At 33.0% G+C, this 19,747-nt stretch overlaps 2 protein-coding genes across 7 annotated transcripts; one reads left to right on the plus strand and one right to left on the minus strand.

The window, feature by feature from the left end:
- The first annotated feature begins 233 nt into the window (after positions 1 to 233).
- LOC148274341 (uncharacterized) lies at positions 234 to 6,426 on the plus strand. Of its 2 annotated transcripts, none has more exons than XM_088237252.1 (4): positions 234 to 367; positions 1,421 to 1,743; positions 3,234 to 3,366; positions 5,147 to 6,426. In XM_088237252.1, exons 1-4 carry the CDS (start codon positions 250 to 252, stop codon positions 5,389 to 5,391), a joined length of 819 nt encoding a protein of 272 aa, XP_088093378.1. In that variant the 5' UTR covers positions 234 to 249; the 3' UTR covers positions 5,392 to 6,426. The 2 variants fall into 2 exon arrangements, with proteins under 2 accessions (XP_088093378.1, XP_088093379.1); XM_088237253.1 differs by having other exon boundaries at positions 3,234 to 3,333.
- A 1,083-nt stretch (positions 6,427 to 7,509) lies between these two features.
- On the minus strand, positions 7,510 to 19,572 carry LOC148274342 (methyltransferase-like protein 22). Of its 5 annotated transcripts, none has more exons than XM_088237246.1 (6): positions 19,194 to 19,572; positions 18,194 to 18,278; positions 16,762 to 16,872; positions 9,065 to 9,256; positions 8,157 to 8,321; positions 7,510 to 7,855 (listed from the first exon to the last, which is right to left on the minus strand). In XM_088237246.1, exons 2-6 carry the CDS (start codon positions 18,270 to 18,272, stop codon positions 7,557 to 7,559), a joined length of 846 nt encoding a protein of 281 aa, XP_088093372.1. In that variant the 5' UTR covers positions 18,273 to 18,278; positions 19,194 to 19,572; the 3' UTR covers positions 7,510 to 7,556. The 5 variants fall into 5 exon arrangements, with proteins under 5 accessions (XP_088093372.1, XP_088093374.1, XP_088093371.1 ...); XM_088237248.1 differs by having other exon boundaries at positions 19,283 to 19,569; XM_088237245.1 differs by lacking the exon at positions 19,194 to 19,572 and adding an exon at positions 18,687 to 18,824.
- Between the last annotated feature and the right edge of the window lie 175 nt (positions 19,573 to 19,747).

A 19,747-nucleotide genomic window follows, 5' to 3' on the forward strand; every position in this document is an offset into this window, starting at 1 on the left:
AAACTTCGGCGTACAATTAAATGCTCTAATTTTTACAGCATGTAAGAAAACATTTTTTATATTCAATTTCCCATAGCACTGAACTTCTTTATTCAATTATTTGTGAAAAAATGTTTTTTTTTTATCTGTCACAGAGAAAAGCTTTAGAAAATTGGTAGTACTTGTTTAGTTTTGTCGTTAAACATCACCTTTGAATTTGTAATTTGGTGAAGCATTTGTTTATTTACCAAAAATAAATTTACTGTCAAAATGTCGCAACAAGGCCAGTCAAAAAGTATTATTGGGGATAAAAATCTGCCCCTATCAAAATTTGGAAATGAAGCCGAATCTTCGAGACCACAATCATCAACCCTTGCGATGAATGATGGTAAAAAAATATTAAACATATCTCATGTCCTCAATTGAATCGGTATTTTCTTCGTAATACATCATAATAAATTATTATCCAGTGATAGATGATAGATAAGGCCAATAAAAAATTATTTGGGTACTTTTTGGGGGATTCAGAATAATTATACAATTGATAACAATGGGGAACAATTTTTAACACAATTTACAATCAACATACTACAACAGAGATGAAGAACATTTAAGAGAAGGTAATATAGAAGTCTAGGCATCTACAGGGCTTATGACCAATCAATGGCTGGTTTAAGTGGCCACTTTACTAACTGTGTAACATTCACCATTCTGCCTATATTTGAACACCTATATTCCTTCAATTCTTTTATCTGTTGATGTTTGTGAAGTTAAAGATTTGGAAAGACTCAAAATATTGCTGATATTTTATTTATTCTAATGCAAAAAAAGACACCATGTCAATGATCGACTTTGAAAAAAGAATTGCGAGATTTATAATTATGCTTCACCAACTCAATGGAGGAAGCTAAGTTTGTGGTGTCAAATTGTAAAATTGAAATCTGTTTTTGCAAGATTTAGAAATGGTTTTGAATTACGCTATTACTTGGGTAGGTAAGTTTTTATGTGTACTTTATTTTGGCATCAATAACTAATTTTCCGTTTTTGGTGGAAATTTCTATGTTTTTCGATTTCTTCTAATACCCTCAATTATTTATTACATAAAATGATATTTTTGTGTATACCTAACGTGGAACATATTCACTGTGTAGAAAGAGGTTCAGGTATATTTATTATGTTCGTATTTAATTAAATTAAAAATAAATAGTAGGTTTATTATTTTGTCAAAACAGTACACTTGTAAAATTAAATAGGTACTTATTGTATATAAAAATCTACCCTAAAGCTATTCTTTAAAATAAAAAGAATCAAACTAAATGAAACTGAAATGTATTTTTCAGCACAGGTTTTCCCAGTGACGATTACTTAATTCAACCATACAATGTATTCTGGTGAAATATTAAAGAATTAAAAAATATTTATAATGCATTTTTCACTCCAGATGTATCCAGTAAAATTATCACTGCCAAAAATCAAAGACCTCCAAGTTCTGTGGATCAATCTAATCAGGTGTTGAGTACCGCTATACCAAGTCTGGGTACACTGTGTGAACATAAAGAAATGAATAAACTATATAGCGGCCAGGAACATATGGAATTGGCAAATATCAATATTGTTTTAGATGGGTGTAGAGTCCAAGAGTCTTTTGCATTTAAAAAAAGAGAGCACAGAAAATTCCGGAGTGAACATCCAATTGAATTGAAGCATACACCCAGCGCTGGTGATAAGTTTAAACTCTTGCCGAATTTCCAACAACAAAAAAATGTAAGGAATTTATTACTGACTTATTATAACACCTTATTCTCTTACTAGCCGCATCTTGTATTCAACAAATATTGCATTGCTCTCAACAATATTTGAAATAAATTACGATGCAGATATAAACATTCTGCCGTAGCGAGTTGTTTATTCATTGGCAATATGATGGAACATTATAATACCTGTTATTTGCCATCTTTGGCAGAGGTACAGTCAACCTGTTAAACCATGTCAGATTGAGGAGGAAGATGTAAACCGTGTTTTTTTTGGATGCCACATAAATGATTGTTATCCTGATTTCCTATCGGACCTCTCTGAAATTAACATCCCATTCCCTACTCATATTTGAACTCTCCTGTCCCTGCCCAATAAACATATAATTAAAATTTTATGAAAATATCTAGTAAATTAACAGAGTTAAGTTGTAAATAAATAAAGTTTTTAATATATTAAATACGTTATCACTAACTTGTATATATTAATCGGCCTCCCGGTGTAATGGTCAGCGCATTTGCCTACTATTCAAGAGGTCTCGGGTTCGATTCTCGACAGGGTTAATATTTATTTAATAGGATGTTTTCACACTAAAATATTTCATAGTCCCTGGACTGGTACCTGAAGTGTAAGACTGACCATCTTACCTTCATTTAACAAAAATGATCAAAATACGCTGCGATTGGTGTACCAATGCAATGCACCATTAGGTGCGGATAGGGAATGATGATGATGATGATGTATATATTAATAACTCCCTAACTTGTATATATTACTAACAAATGTGTAAATATCTAAATAAAAAAAAGCGAAAACTCGACACTGGGACTCGACAGTTGGGAGGTGAAAGAGCCATGAAAAACGAAGAAGAAGAAGAACCTGTTAAACTATTAAATACTTAAAATGCTAATATTCACATTTGCACTTCTGCTAGTGCTTCTGCACACTACTGCTAATGCTTTCGCAATACTTTTTTTTTTAATAATAAGAAATATTAGCGTTCTAATAATTTACCCAAATATTTCAATTTTGGTGGCCATTTTCAATGAGCTGTAAATATCTTACTATTGGAAAATGGAAATCAAGTTGGGGTAGAGTGGGCTTCGAATCTCAAACCTCTGATCCGTAGTCCATAATGCTAGCCACGGGACCACAATCCAATTAAAGAATACTGTTGACTGTTTACATGCTGCTTTTTTCAGACTACTGCTAATTTTTTTCTATTACTGTTAACTGCTTTGTTTCAGACGAATGTTAACTGTTTCAAATGCTGCTTTATTACCACTATTAATGTTTTCGCATTTCTTTTCACTGTTTTGCACGGTGCCTAGTTTTGTACTACTGCTAACTGCTAATACTTCGCATATTTTTATTTTGTACATTGTTAACTATTGTGGTTTATTGCAAAAATCTGTTCCAAATGAAATTTAGTTTTTTATGCAATGTGTGTTTTTAGGATGATTTTTCACTACAATTATATTATTTCATATTATGTTCTGCAGGTTGTAAAAATTGCTTCCATTCAGCAGAGGCACAAAATGTTTGGGATGAATGAACCGGGCATAAAGATAAAGCCAGAATTACACAAGCACAATCTAAATAGTGAGTTTAATGCAGCTATTACCAATGACAATGGTAAATCATTATCTAAATAACATTATTTAATGTATTTTTTAGTATTATTGACTTATCCCCGGCAACAATTAGCTGAATACTAGTAACCCTATCTCATTGGACACTGTGACTATCTTTTGCGATAGACCGTTTCACTATAAATGTAACATGTAAAAGAACTCACACGAGAGGTAGTATCATACATGGTCAATATAGTGCAGGCAATTGGTAAAATAAACCAAAGTAGGGAACAAAATGTCGAACACTCTAGTGGAACGGAAGGCCTGTTGACTACTGACTACTGTCAACAGGCCAGCTTCTCCAGAAGAGTTTTAAGTGGTATCTTCTCCACATGAGAAAATGCTGAGAAGTTCCTGATTGGCCATCCTTCTTGATCCCAAAAACTTAGCTAAAATATAAAGTAATTTATGAACCTTGTATATTGTAAGCAAGGTAAAAAATAATGCAACTCCCATATAAAAAACGTATAATATCAATGTAGTATGATTGATAGATATTTCAACAGAGATAAAGAATCACTTTGAAAAGAAAATATAGAAGTGGATCATCCAGTTCATCAGTATGACATGTCTGAAAAAACTAAATTAAAGTTAATTATGTAATTTTACGTAAAATTTTCCTCTATCTGATTTACTACTGCTCAGGTAATTACAAAATGCAATAAAAAAGTGATGTCAGAAAATATAATAAAACGGTAATATTTAGCGGGTCCCAATTACATTGGGAAGTTGGTCTTTAACTATATATAAATTCAAATATTGCTCTTTTATGTAAATTTGTAACATCTGTTTGAAAATTTGAGGGGTCTTTGTCAGTAACCAGTAATTGACTATGTTTAAAGAAATATTGCTATTGCCAAAAGTGTCATTTCTAAGCTTGATAACATCTGGAATGATAGATAACAGTACCAACATAAAGCTCGTCAAGAGCTTGGTCCACTCCATTTTCCTATATGCTGCAGAACACGGACCATCAAAGCAGCTGAAAGACGAAAATTTGACTATTTTAAAATGTGGTGCTGGAGATGCATGGTCCGAATCTTAATCGATCTTAATCAATCGAATCTTAATCAAATTCTTTAAACACATTGAGCGCGGCAATGAGGATAGCCTGGAGCGACTGGTTGTGGTCTGTGGCGTGAAAGGAAAAAGAGGAAGAGGTAGATCCCCTACACGATGAACCGATCAGATCAGAACAGCGGCAGGTGGTTGAAGCACTGCGTGCGGCGCAGTAAAAGGAGAGTTGGCGAAGAATAATTGTTGGGGCGGCCACAAGGGGTCAAGATCCTCAGTTATGAGGACAGCGACTAAAATAAGAAGAAGGAAATATATAAATATATGTTTGTTGGTTTTTTTATACAATTGACAATTGAAGATAAACTCTTCAATATTGAGCATATGCTCAACCACAAACATCCGTAAAAAATCACCCTTAAATCAGAAATATTCGATTTTAGCTGATCATGAAAATAGTTATTTTCTCAATAGGTATCTCTGAACGTGTAATTTGAAGATATGTTACTAATGAATTGGACGATCGATGTCTAGACATTTATAGGGCTAACATACTTAAATACTGTGTAACTATATTTGAATATTCATATTTCTTAGATCTCGATCTATCGGCTGAAATAACCATCAATCTTGTCAAACTGCTTAGGGGGTTAAATCTAGACTACAAAGATTTGGATATCTTTCGTGTTTCAAATTAACATATCTTTTAAAAATATATTTACATGTATTTTGAATTTTTTGATTATGCATATTATTTCATTCCTTAGGTGATGCAAAGGTCAACAATAAAATCCATGAGATCGAGGAGAGCTTTGCGAAACTTTCTTGTAAAAGCAAGGCGGTAAAATTCAATCCTGAAGTACAAGTGATTTACTCTGCGGAGAAAGCGGGGAACAGCGAAGTGGTTCTCAACACGGTGGAAATATTAAACAAGGAACAAGACCAACAAGCAAGAAATTATCAGATGAGAAAGTCGTATTCATTGATCAAACTGAATACATTTCTATTTTGAAGTTTAATTCGGATAGAAATTGTTCATTTCAGGATTATTCTGCGAGAGCAGAAAAATATCGGCAATAAAAAGGCGAAAATTTGCACCATAAAGTAAATTTAACATTTTAAAGATTTTCAAAAATGAAAAATGGAAATATGTTTTTTAACTCCCGGGTATCTAGGGTCCCCTGGGAGCATGTTTTTTTTCAACAACTTTTTCACAAATTATCATCTTGATTGAAGTTTTTGCAAAATCCTACCCCATAATGCTAAGAATGTATCAAAATTATTAAAATATTTTTCTGCCAAATTCTTTCAATGATAATTCACATTTGTCTTTGATTGTTCTCCGTGCAAACGGCAAATATTACAATTCATCGCTGTATAGCTGATACGTTGGTCAGTTTACACGTGTGCTTCTTGCTATTTAGTCGCTTATTGCCAGCAATGACCACAAAAATCCGAATTTTGTGCATTAGATTTTACATGTACTCCTCCTCCCGACTCCCCGCTAACAGATTGCGTGACTTTAGATTAGTGTTATTCTATGTGCAGCAGTGAGAGGAGCAGGATGTCATACAGCATCCTCTGGCGACAGTATTTTATGAAAATATGTATGAATTTTGCAGAAAACTTGAAATATTATGAAACAGTTTTATAAGCACTACCATCACAATCATAATGACATAATTGAATTTTTTTTATTCGTATTTGTAGCATTTTAGCTGGGGTATTCTTGATACCCCCCTTAGAAACTCACAGATTTTTTTTCACAATTGGGCTCGAAAAGGCTAATTTAAAACAATGTAGGTAAGACAGGTGGTATGTAAAATTACTAGAGCTATATAGGATAAACATATCAAAAACAGATTTGAATGTAAACTTAAATGTCAATTTTTAAAAAGAAGTCCAATTTGGTGTGATATTATGAACAACATACGAGAGGGTTTTAAGGTGAACGCCAAAACTATGTCTGATACCCATGAGTTTCAGCTCACATGACGCAGCTCAAAATTCTGAGAAAAGTAGTATATACAATTCAATTTCTGCTATGGTGGTGCATCGGTCACGTTGCCTTTTAGCATTGATAATTTTAAAGGTAACAATGGATCCAATTAAATGCATCGATCATTACTTTTAAGTGGGTTATGTTTTTGTGTTTTTTTATTGTTTTGAATTTAAGATATATTTATGTAGTTATATGAATTTTACAATAAATTTCTGAATTTTGTTGATTCGAGAAATTCGGTGAAGAAATATTTTGAATGAACAGTAAAGTATTTTTATTTCATTTGAATATAAATAAATATATTTTTTTGAATTCTTTTACGAATAATGGTTTTTAATGTATCTACAATATTACATTAGTTTTGTTTTTATATATGGATTCTATGAATAGATTTGAAACAATCAAATAATTTTCATAAAATGACTTCTGTTCTTCACATAATAACTATGTTGTGTTAATATTAATTTGTTTTTGTAAAGTCGAAAATATATTATGAGAGTATTATATTAATTGAAGTTTTATTTTAATTCTTTATAGCACCGAAGACCTATAAATTCAATCCAAATCTACACATATTTTTATAATTAATTATTATCGATCATTCAGAGATGGTCATCATTGGTACACCAAATGCAGTGTATCTCGATAATCTATTACCTAAGGTTAGAAGACTAGTCTTCCGTCCAAGAACAGTGAAATACTGCACTGTGAAATTATCTTTCAATAAAATATTTCACTTTTTGGCAGACTTACCTCCACTCGATTTCCTTTTTCAGGATTTCTACACCTGAAAACAGTCTTGATTGGAAAACACTTGTCCAGAATTCTGGTTCTACTTCTCACACAGAACTGTATTCTTCATCCGATCAGATTCAGAGATGGTAAACTTATAATATTGTATAACTTTATGGCAGCATATTAAAATTATAAACAAAAATATTGGCGGCCTCCATGGCGTAGTGGATAAAATGCTTGCCTTATGAACAAAGGGTTCCGGGTCTGATTCCCGGTGAGATCACCTTAATTTTATGTGACTTTTCTGAAATCCTTTGTTCTGTGCCGTAATTAAATACTATAATAATTAGTCCTATAATATTTGTGGTGCACAAAAATTAAACAAAATCAACATAAAAAATACATGTCATTGTTTAATTATTAAATATATTCTGTAATAATTACAAATGACTAGTTGATAATTCCCATAGAATCAATTCTTTGACTCTATCATATGTAAAATACTGTGGGAAATCTATAGGGATTTGTTTGACATGCCAGTTGTGTATCAGGTTCTTGCATTTGGCTTTATCTAATAATGTAAGGAATGTTTCGTAACATGGAGCCACTGAGTCCATATCAGCTAAGGTAAACACATATCGTTTTTCCAATGCAATTATTATCTTCTTATGAGGAGGAACATTCAATAACTTCTCTAGAACATTCACAAATGCTTCTGTGAGAGTATCATCGTAGATAACTGGAAAAAAATCAACATTGTTTTTACTATTAGGTTATATTTATATTATATGTTGTAATGTTTGTAGAAAAAATCATCACAGAATTAAACAAAACTTACATTTAACTAGATATAAAAACATTGATTACACTCATTTAAGTGCGGTGAACAGATCTAATGACAAGAGCATTGGGTATGAGACGCAGGAGCGGGAATTTTCCACCCCTCCAGCGCTTCTTATGTCATGAAAATACCATTGATTAAATCATCTCAATATAATAAACAAAGAGTAAGGTGGCTTTTAAAATATTTACCAACTTACCATCTGCAGCAAATATGATGTCTGTTGATGCTAATTCCTTTTTTACTAGTGGAGAAAATTCCTTTGTAAAATCTAAACTAGTGACAAGGAATTCAGATTTGAATAGTAATTTATTTGACTCAGCATTCAGTTTGATTAAATTTAATATACCACCTAAATCTACATCTGAAAGAGAAAACAGATAAGTTTATTATCCAATAATAAGAGGCATTGTATTTAATTATTAACTTTTTTCAGTTTAATTTTAGTGCTCAAAAACAGCTTTTATTGAATTTATTCAAAGTTACACATTATTATTATAAGAGAGTTTCTTGCTGCTCCACCCCTGACCGGGTTCGAGTTGACTAGTTGAACTGATGTGTATGCATTATGTAGCCTAATATGCCTTCATGTAAAATACAGAGTGACAAATTGAAACATACAATAATTTAGTTACAACAGGCCGCTGATCAATATAAAATACTGCAAGATGCTTTTTCATCAGAACAATGCTCTAGCACACAAGACTTTAGTGTCAATGGCTGCTCAAATAAAATAAATGAATAAAAAATAATTTCTACAAAAAATGCATTCAAATATAACACTCCTAATGCTTATATCCACAAAAAATGTGAATAACACATGTAATTATTTTTCGTAAAAATAAAATGTTTGCATTCTTATGATTATCTTTTTAATTTTTTGGACCATTTTCAACAAGTTGTAAATATCTCGCATTTAGAAAATGGGAATCAAATTAATTGTCTAATTACATATCTTAATAGAACTATCATCATATTCTGATGATGCATAGAGGGCACTGCATCGTTAAACTAAAACTGAAAGGTGCTTTCTTGGAAAATTATATCTCTATCTCTGACAGTTTAACAATGAAATACATTATTTTTAGGATAGTTTTATCTACTAACCAGTACATATGACTTTCTTAGCATACATAGCAGCCACAAAGGAAGTCAGGCCTGTGCCAGCTCCAAGTTCCAAAACTGTGGCGTTTTTCAGTGCTCCACTGTGCCCCCAATGTAAAGCCAGGTCTCCCAGGAGGAAGGCCCCTCGCCATACTTGGAGCCCTACTAGAGGAAGAGCAGTACTGATACTATGTTCTGAAAAAAAATAATTAATCAAATACTTGGTTTTTTATTGTTTACCCGCCTCACTAGGTAAACCATTATAGAAGCAGGAATTTATTGATTTGACATACAACAATGTTTGGAGAAGGTTCAAATGTTCGTGGACATCAAGATTGACATTTATTGAGAAACCTCACAAAAAAACTTATATGTTCTCTCAATGCCTTAATGTACATTTCATTAATTTTTTTTAGTAAAAAAAAACACAGAACAGTCCCAAAAAAAATATTTTTAAACTAGGTCTGTAAGTTCACATCGCCAGTTGTGTTATTTTTTCGATTATCGGGCTTTACGTGTTAAAGAAAAATATTCCTCTGTAAGTATAATGATGTTGTGCTGTAGTTGTTTTTAATTTGGGAATTAAGATATTATCACCTGTTCTACGTCGCATACTTGCGTTTTGTGACCTAGAAACACTACTATTTATTTTGTTTTTATGTATTTGAAGCAAACAATTCTTTTAATATAACAATTTTATACCGAAAACCTTAACTTTTTTAAATAATTGAACTGTGGGAAAAGTAGACTTTTAAAAAAAATAACTTTCATAATTAAATTTTGTATTTTTTTTGTTATTAGTAACAAATAGACTATCAAACTTAGACAAATTTTTTCTTTTTTAAATTACCCGTGATGTCACTAGTTGTCATCAATGAGTTGTCCAGACATTTAAAAAATGAACCACGTACATATGAAAACATGCTAAACATGGCTTCCTGGAAACCTTTGGCTTCACAAGAACTTATTTATTTATTATTTACGTACAATATTACATTTTAGTTATTTTAAGACATTTTTGATATTACTTTTGTTTTTTACAGGACTCACCAAGCCAATGAATATGGCTTGTCGGTAAAGATCCTTTACAATTAATCATATGATAGTCCTACATGGTTTTATAATAATAATTACTACTAACTTAGATATAGGGAGCGAAAAAAAAGTACATGTAATTGATGCTTTCAAAAAAAAATATTTAGAAGATGTAAAAAAAAAGCAAAAAATAAGTGAATGATCACGCAATTTTAAGATAAAAAATAAATAAATACGGAACCGGAGTACCAAAATTTTAAACAGAAGTGTGTATGAAATTTTAAACTACTTCATTTTTAAAGCATATGTTTTTACTAATTTTTTCATACATTTTGAGAAACTTCATGGTGCAACAAATTATTTTAATATTTACCACGTGTAAGAAAACATTTTTTATATCCGATTTTCCTTAGCACTGAACTCCTTCATTACAATGTACATATGAGTATTGAAAAAATCATGAATGAGAATGCATAATAAAAAAATATTTTAAAGGTACAGACATATACCTAAGCATGCACTCCATAAAAACTATTAAAAACAAATTCACATTACGGTTTATGATACATAATTAGAGAGGAAGAATCTAAAACTGGCAATCCTAGAATTATCCTTTCGTTAAATTATTTTCATTTTTTTTGTTTAATACTTTGCCCAGCTTATAAGAGTACATACCCTGTTTTAAGCCAGGCAAATTAGATTTTTTTTTTTTTTTTTTTTTTTTTTTTTTTTATATATTTGGACTCCTGTATTTAGTAGCCTTACGTGTCATGTACAAGGCTAAGGTACTCGGAAAAAAAAAGTTTTTGTTTGTCTTGGAAATGGGATGTTCGATCACTGATTTTGGTTTATTACCTTTATGAGTCCAATCACCATTGTTGCAAAGTTTAAGAACAATGGCGCATGATAACTACTTTTTACTACAGTGTGGATATCTGTTAAGGATATTCCATCTTTCCTGCATTCTGCTTCAAGATTATGGCGTTGCAAACTGAAAAATGGGCACTGAAATAACAGATGTTCTATACTCTGTGAAGAAATATCATCGCATGGACAATAGTCATCATTCCTTAATTTAAACCTATATAGATAACTTCTCATAGCTCCGTGTCCGGTAAAAATTTGAGTCGTTTCGAAAGTACTTTGGTGATGATGACGGAAGTTTGCTGCATCAGCCAGCGTTGGGAAAAACATTTTAGTGATTTTACCTGCAGAAGAAGCGCGGTAATGATCCTCCCAACGCTGCTGCGTATTTTGTTTTATACAGCGTTTGGCAAAGCTAAGGGGAAATTCTGAGAAGAAAGGTGCCGTTCTTTTACAAGTTGCGGATCTTGCTCGTTCATCCGCTCTCTCATTTCCTACGATACCAGCATGTCCTCTTATCCAGCATATTTGAATGTTCATCCCTCTTATTTTTAGATGCTTAATTTTACTCTGAATATCTACAATGAATGGATTTACCGACCGAGTATCTGTTATAGCTTGAACGCCCGAACGACAATCTGATAATATTTTTGCAATAACCCATCTCTCTGGTGGTTTCTTTAATAACCATTCGAGAGCTTCTCGTATTGCGAGTAGTTCAGCCTGGAAAACTGAGCAGAAATTATCTAATTTAAATGTTCTGCCTGGTAATTCTTTATCACTCTCAAAAGGAACGAATGCCGCTCCCACTTTTCCGTCGAGCAGGCTACCATCCGTAAAGATTCTAATTTCGTTGGGAGCATAAGGAGGTATATCTTTGTCAAGTAAAAGAATATTTTCGGGAATCCTTTCGCACGGGTGAGGTAAATCGAAATAGTTTGCAGTTCCTTGATACTTGCGATCATCTGGAATGGAATACAGCTTACCAAATTTCTTAACATTATAAATGTCCTTCCTTTCTTGAATTTTAAGGTCTAACGGTGTAAATCCTGTTAGAGCTTGAGCAGAGATGAGTGAAATGGTTCTGTATCCTCTACAAGATCTTATGGCAAATTGTCTTTGTAAGCTGTCAAGTTTTTTCTTATTGCATTTCTTTTTTACCGCTTCACCCCATAAGCTGGCCGCATATGTAACAAGAGGTTCAATTGCACCATAATATATTTGCTGCATTACCGCAGGAGAGCACCCCCATGTTGGTTTTGCCGCTCTCACAAGCATTCCAGAAAGATTGGCAGCCTTCTTGCAGACGTTATCCACATGTAGTGACCAGTTGAGATGCTTGTCTACAGTTACACCTAATACCCTAATAGAGTCAGCAAGAGCTAGCTTTACACCGTTCATGAATAAATTAGGAAGAGTTTCTTTTCTTTTGGTTACTAACATCGCTTTCGTTTTTTCCTCTGAGAAGTTAAGTTTAACCTTTTTTCCCCAATCAGCTATTGTCGAAAGGGCACAGTTTGTTCTTTCTTCGGCTTCAGACATAAGTTGAGCTCTGACTGTCAGAAAAACATCATCAGCAAACGCTTGTATGTTAATTCCATTTCCAAAATCTATTTGTAAAAGATCATCCAAAATTATATTCCAAAAGCTTGGACCACAAACTGAACCTTGAATACATCCTTGTGAAGTCTTTTTGTGTTTAGTTATATCTGCGTGTGTTATTTTGACCTCTCTGTTTTCAAGATAGTAGATAACTAGTTCCAAAATATTTTTAGGGCAGTTTTTTCGACGTAGTTGACATATTAGGAATGGCCACCAAGCATGATCAAAGGCTCCACGGATGTCCAACGAGACAGCTATGACGATTTGGCGGCTATTTTTTCCTTCATTTATAGAGCTGATGGCTGCATTTAAGGCGTCTTCGGTAGACTTCTGGGGTGTGAAGCCAAATTGTTTTGGGCTTAGCTTTTTATTAAGATGCCAAGAAATTCTTTCAATCATAAGTTTCTCCAAAACCTTTCCAAAAACTGGAATGAGCCCAATAGGTCTATATGATTTAACATCGTTTTTCTCGACTTTGCCAGGTTTTGGTATAGCAATAACATTAGAGCACTTCCAACAGATAGGAAAGCAATGAAGTCGTAAACATGCGTTGTACATTTCTAAAACTTCATTTTCAAATAGTTCTGTGACCTTAGTGCATATATCTAATGTAAAGTAGTCATTGCCCGGTGCTTTTTTGGGGCTCATATTCCGTAGTATATTAACTATTTCTTGTTTGGTAAATAGTGGGTCGTCTGGTTCAATAGATGAAAGTTGAGCTTCGTTTCTTATTTCAGAGTGCAGCATTAATTCTGAGGTGGCGTCATCGTCTGGAAAAAAGTGTTCCAAAAGACCCTGCACAGAGTCTTCAGCAGTTTTGAAAACTGTGTCTCCATTTTTAAGAGACATTGGAGGATTCTTGTTGTCATTCTTTGCTAGGACCCTGTATATAGCAGACCAAGCTGTTTCCTTGTTTTGTATTGAGCAATATTTTTTCCACGATTCTATCTTGGCATCAGCAATAGCTTTCTTATAATTTTCTTTTGCTTTTAAATATGCGGGAAGCGTAATGGTTTCGCGTCTAGTTATTCCAGAATTCCGTAGTTTGTGCTTAGCTTTTATCACATTCTTTTTCAGTGCAGTTAGTTCATTAGACCACCAGGGGCAGGGTTCTCTATATTTTGTACTGTTTTTTAGTATCATTGTTGAATTGCATCCCTCGGTTAGTGCTTGATTAAGATTGTTAATTTGATTTTCTAAATCTCGAGAGTTAGATGCACTACTGAAACTTGTTTTTGAGACTTTTCTGTCAGATAGTTCTTTTTGTACTATTTGTTTAAACAAATTCCAGTCCACATTTTTAGTTGGATATTTGAAGATTTTAGACTGTTTGTGAGGTATTTTAGTGCTGGTATTTATTGTGAAAGTAATGGGATTGTGATCGCTAAGAGAATTCAATTTATCAGCAACTTCCCAATTTGTAACACTTTTTAAGAAGTAAGTCGAGCAAAAGGTTACGTCAATAATGCTTTTTATGTGAAGAGTGCCACGAAACGTTTCAAATGTAGGTTTGTGGCCAGAGTTAAGAATGTAGAAATCCAATTCGGAAAGACAATCTGCTACAGCCTCTCCTCTTCTATCTGTTTTATTGCTACCCCACCACAAGCTTTTGGCATTTAAGTCTCCGCCAGCAAGTACAGTTTTATTATTAATTCTTACCACATTTCGCAATATATTTAGTGACGGAATAGGATCTCGATCCGGTTCAATATAAATTGATCCAATCACCAGGATTTCGTTTGGTAGCGTTAGTTCAGCGTAAACATCATTAGTTCCTGAGTAATGACTTAGCATCATAATGGAAAGATCAGTTTTGAATACTATTATTGCAGCCTTTACTCGTGTGCTGACTTGAGGCGCTTGAAATACTACAATGCCTGGTGGTGCTTTCATGTTGTTAAAAGCGCCTACGTATGGCTCCTGTACTAATGCAATATCTACGCGATTACGATTAGCATACAATTCATCAGTAGCTGCTCTGCAGCGTTGAAGGTTCCATTGAAGTATCTTAAGAGGACGAGTATGGAGCTTATAAGCCATAGTCAATTCTTTGCTGGGCTCTTTCTTCCATTTTGAGTAAAAAAGGACAGGTCCTGCTGTTGGCCTTATGTTTTGTAACATGTTCGTTGCCACGCGAAGATTTAAAGCAGTTCCAACACTTAGTCATAGATTTATCATCTTTATGTGAGCAATCCATTGATTTATGTTCACCTGCGCAGTGTAGGCATCTGTCCTTCTTTTCGAGACACTTAGATGTTGAATGCCCAAAGTTCATGCATTTATAGCACTGGAGAAGAGCGGAAGAGTCTTCGACATGTATTCTCATGTAGCCAATATTAACTCTTTCGATTGCCAACAGTTCCTTTCTTATGTTTGCATCAACCATAATAAAGACGTTTCTTAAGTTTTCGTTCTTATTTTTGGCGGTTCTTATTATTTTTAAGCATTCTTCCGGTTTTTTTTTATTAATGGCTTCAAATATTGTGTCATTTTGCTGAATTATCATTTCAGGAATTTCTTCATCTTTATATTCTTTTCCTATTCCTTTCAGTACAAGTATTGGTTTTTTAAGTTTTCCTTCTTCAGCGCAAAGTATTCCTTTGGAAACTTTCGGGATTTCGGCGACTATCTTGATGGCATCTGTTTTTTTCGGGCACGTTATAATAATTTTATTATTTTTCGCTCGAGTCAAACTGCTAACTCCTATTTTTAGCTCTGAGGGGTTTACTAGTTCCTTAAGCGAGTTGGTGATACTCTCGTGAGTAGCGTCTTTATCCTTCGATGAAACGATCACTGCGTGCCTTGGTTCTTGTTGCCTATTCGCAGTGATCGACGCATAGCTCATTAATTTTTGGTTATATGGATTTTTATTAATACTGCTATTTACTTCATTTTTTATGAGATCTTTTAAAGTGTTTGAATGTTCTTCTTCTTTTTTGAGTAAATCTGTTGTATAAGCCAGTTCCATTTCCAAAACCTTTTTTTCCAGTTGATGGAATTTCTGGACTACAGCCGTTCCTTCTTGTACTATTGATATTAACTTGCTTATGATATTATCTTTTATCTCTTTGGTTATTGTTCCTTTAAGAGGTTCGGCCATTTTGAGTGCTTCGGAAGCAACCATAACGATTCGGAGAGGAGAATCTGAAAAAGATTCGGAAATTTTACTGGGTGAGTGCGAAACGGAAATGGGAGAATCTTTTGCACAATTAAATGGCAAATTAGATGCGTATTATTTACTTACTTAGAAGTTTAAAAAAAATACAAACCTTTATTTATTACATATATATGCAAAAATAATTTTCTGTTTCTTTTTAATAATTTACAGAGATCCGTTTTTGTCAAAATCACCCCAAGGGGCATGTTTATCTAAAGCACTGTCTAAAACATTGTGTTTTAAATATAAATATAGATGGAAAGCACTGGCGGCCCCTGACGGAAAACATTGGCAGTGCATTTCTTTACATTTTGTCAACTTGTATATTAAGTTTTATAATATTAATATTATAACAATATGATAGGTCTGACGTGATAAACGAGCAATATGCCCGCGCATCGGAACTAGAAACGCTAAATGCGCCCAACATAATACGCACGTCATAGGTAACTAAATTCATACTGATATCACGTCATTACGCATGTTCAAAGTGATATTACAAACGAATTTCAAACTTCAAATCTGCGCATGCGTTGGCAATGCCGAAATATGTATAGTATCTTTTCCCTCTAACGCACAATTCATCGGTATGAAGCATTGTCTGTCTCGCTCAAATGACGATTTTAGGAGATTTATGGTATATTTTATACATATTCAGGGCAAAGGATTGTGCAGGACAGAATATGCACTGAAACGATTGCGCATGCGTGGACAAGATGAGAAAATCATCCGCTAGAGTCGATTTCGCTAGATCTTTTGGCGCTAGTATTGAATATTATGATGTTTACAAGTATAATATTGCAACTAATCCCTGTTTCTTTGTACCTACCAATAACATATTTTTACTATCAATAAAATTACTAATTTATTTGCACACACTTTTACTTGCCAGTGCACTGCACTTGTGCACATACTAAGGAACCGCCTCTGATGGAAAGTATTTTCAATTTATGTGTTTGTCCAGACGGTTTTTAAACGTATTATCTCATTGCTCACTTGTATGTGCGTGATTTATGTAAACATTGTTTACAAAATATATTACCTATTTGCACAACTCCTTTTTGCGGTCTATTGACAATTAAATCTCCATCTTCATCATATGAAATTCCAATTGAATCTTGTGGATAAACAAAAGGAAACTCTGATACTACATCTGGAAAAAAACAAAAAAGTATAAATCGTTTTTTTTTACAACATAGAATATAATAATAATCTTTAATCCCTATCCGTTCCCGATGATGCATAGGACACTGCAATACTGCATTGTTAAACTGAATGCAGCATGATGCATAAATATATACCTAGGTATATTATTACATTGAAAAAGAGTAAGAATAATCGGCGTACATGCATGAGAAGGTGTGTGAATGTAGAGGAAGCGAGGGCAGTATGCCTTTGCATGTCTCACTCTGTTTTTACAGAGTGATGTGGTGTTCTATCTTCTCTGAAACGGCGTGAAGGTTCTTTGTTTTTTTTTTTTTTTTTTTTTTAATAATTACAAATTTTGTGTTTTTTTTTACTAGTTTGTCTTTGGTTCATTATGCACTGAAAAGAGGCCACAAGACCTGAATGAAAAGGTTATTACTTTTAACCCAGATGTGCCCGTTCGTTTATCGGTGAATTAAAAAAAAAATAGTTTTTCAAATATAAATCTACAGATAAAACATAACTAAGTACTTACATATTCAACTTTTTATATATTTTTTTTTATTAAAAGTTTTTCTGGCCATACTACATGTAGGACAATGGGCATATAAGAGTATTTATTGTGTATAAAGCCTAAGCCAATTGCACCAATTATATAAAGAAACATATAAATACAAGAAACTGAACAAAAAGAACATAAAACTATGTGGAAAAGATAAACAAGGGCAATAAAATAATGGTATACAATATATTCATAAACACGATCAACATATAAGACTTCGAGCTAAACCATGCCAGTCCATCGATCTTCACCCACACTGTTTTTGTGGCGAAGAGATCTACGAAAAGCCGGAAGATCTATCCCGAAAAATTCCAAGTTGTGTGACGAATTGACTAATCTACACATTCTGGATATTAGGGCGTAAAAACAAAAGTTGCTCTTAGAAGATTTGATAAATAAGAGATTAAGACTTCTGGTGACGCGATTGGGAACATGAAAAGAAATTGATTGCAACAGAGACAGGGCATAACTTATAGTATTGATTTTTTGAAAATGCATAAAGGTTCATCTCAGTTCTACGTTTCTCCAATAAAGACAGAATAGGAGATTGCTTCTTTGCAATCCGAGCAACCATGCCACTTTTCTTGGAAAACGGTGTTGAACAGACTCGATATGGTCCTATAGAATGGAGACTAAATTGGAGAAGCATATTCTAATTAACTTCTGTTAGCAAAACTTTACGTATAAGAGATTATTTGTAAAAATTGTAAAATAATCCCGCCTATACACGGGAAAATGACACATTTACTCAAATAAAAACACTTACTTCCTTCGATTGATGGAATTTTGGCCGTCTTGTAATTCGACTCTGAGTATATTTCTGAAGTCACTTCGTAATCCGGCATTTAAAACTGCAAAGCAAAATTTTACCTAAGAAATATACGTTTTTTACAGGCATTAAATATGGATAAATATATTTTATTTAATTTTTACGGGCTTTATTTCACTTCACTCAAAAACGCTTGTCATGGATGCACCATCATCTCAACTTGATCAATATAAATCGTTGAATACGCCGCCGATATAGATACATCAAGAAAATTATGAAATTATCCGCATGGAAAATATGATGCAAATATCCAAAAATAAAATCCACGGTCAATCACAACGATTTATAGAGCCAACACGTGAAAAGTGTGTCAAATTAGTCCACTCAATTTAATAATAACTTCATAATATTCATAATTATTTTCGTAGATTATTTACGCTATTCAATCACATGATAATCATAATAATTTATTAAAATAGCAGACACCTACTAAATTAACAATCGCGTTACTATATTTCATAATTTAGTGCACAATTACACTTTATAATAATACGTGTTCCTATGAAAATCACGCGTTCAAAGACATTACAGTAATAAGACTGTTCGCAAAAAACTTATATTAAACATCGTGTTGACATTTGGGACCCTGCCAAGCATTTTAAATATATTATTATTCGGTATAAAAGTTATTTTTGATTTAGCTTATTTCACACGCTTTCACAAACTGGCGCCAAAGGAAAACCGGAACTGCTTAAAAAAGCGGGAAACCACAATTTTGAAAATGCTTTAAATAAAAATTTACCCCAACAGACAATATTATTATGCTATCTATCAGTAAATATATTTTTAAAACATTTCGTATTAATGTTGCACTGTTGCTCATCTTTACGAATCAAACTTCTATTGTGTAAGTGTAATATTAAAATACACGTACTCACGAGAATACGTGTATGTATTGTTAAATTTTAATTGACGTAAGATCAATATCAATTAGTACCTTAATGATGGTACGATAGTACACAATACAATAATAACACGGAGGATTGAGATAACGTTGTAATATGTAGAGTTTAATCATTAACATACCACATAATTGTACATGTAACGCATAACATTAAACAATATATGTGGGCACTTGAAATAGCGATGGAAAAAATGTCAGTCAATGGCGTTTAATTCAAAATAAAAAGTGGAAAAGGAGATTTCGAATGTACGAAAAAAACGCGTCATGTTTACGTTTTATGTATTATAAAAGATATGTATCGGATATTATATAATATATACACGGTGTTATTTCGAAACTCGAAGCGTGAGAAAGAGAAACGTCGAAAGTAGGTAAAAAAAACATATTTTCAATTTTTTCAAATGTCAAAGATGCTAAGGATGGACAATCAAATCGTTATATTTGTTCAATCGACTTGCGATTTAGTTTATTTTAATCTTGTTTCAAGGTCGGAGATACAAATTATTTCATATATAATATCATGCACTCAGCCGTTTATTTTATTAGTTTCATGCAATGGTTAAATGATGTTTTGGTATTTTTTTGGA

The sequence above is a fragment of the Micrasema longulum genome, unplaced genomic scaffold, assembly GCF_059751315.1.
Source record: "Micrasema longulum isolate JH-2025_06_02 unplaced genomic scaffold, ASM5975131v1 h1tg001675l, whole genome shotgun sequence".
In the NCBI taxonomy this organism is placed as follows: domain Eukaryota; kingdom Metazoa; phylum Arthropoda; class Insecta; order Trichoptera; family Brachycentridae; genus Micrasema; species Micrasema longulum.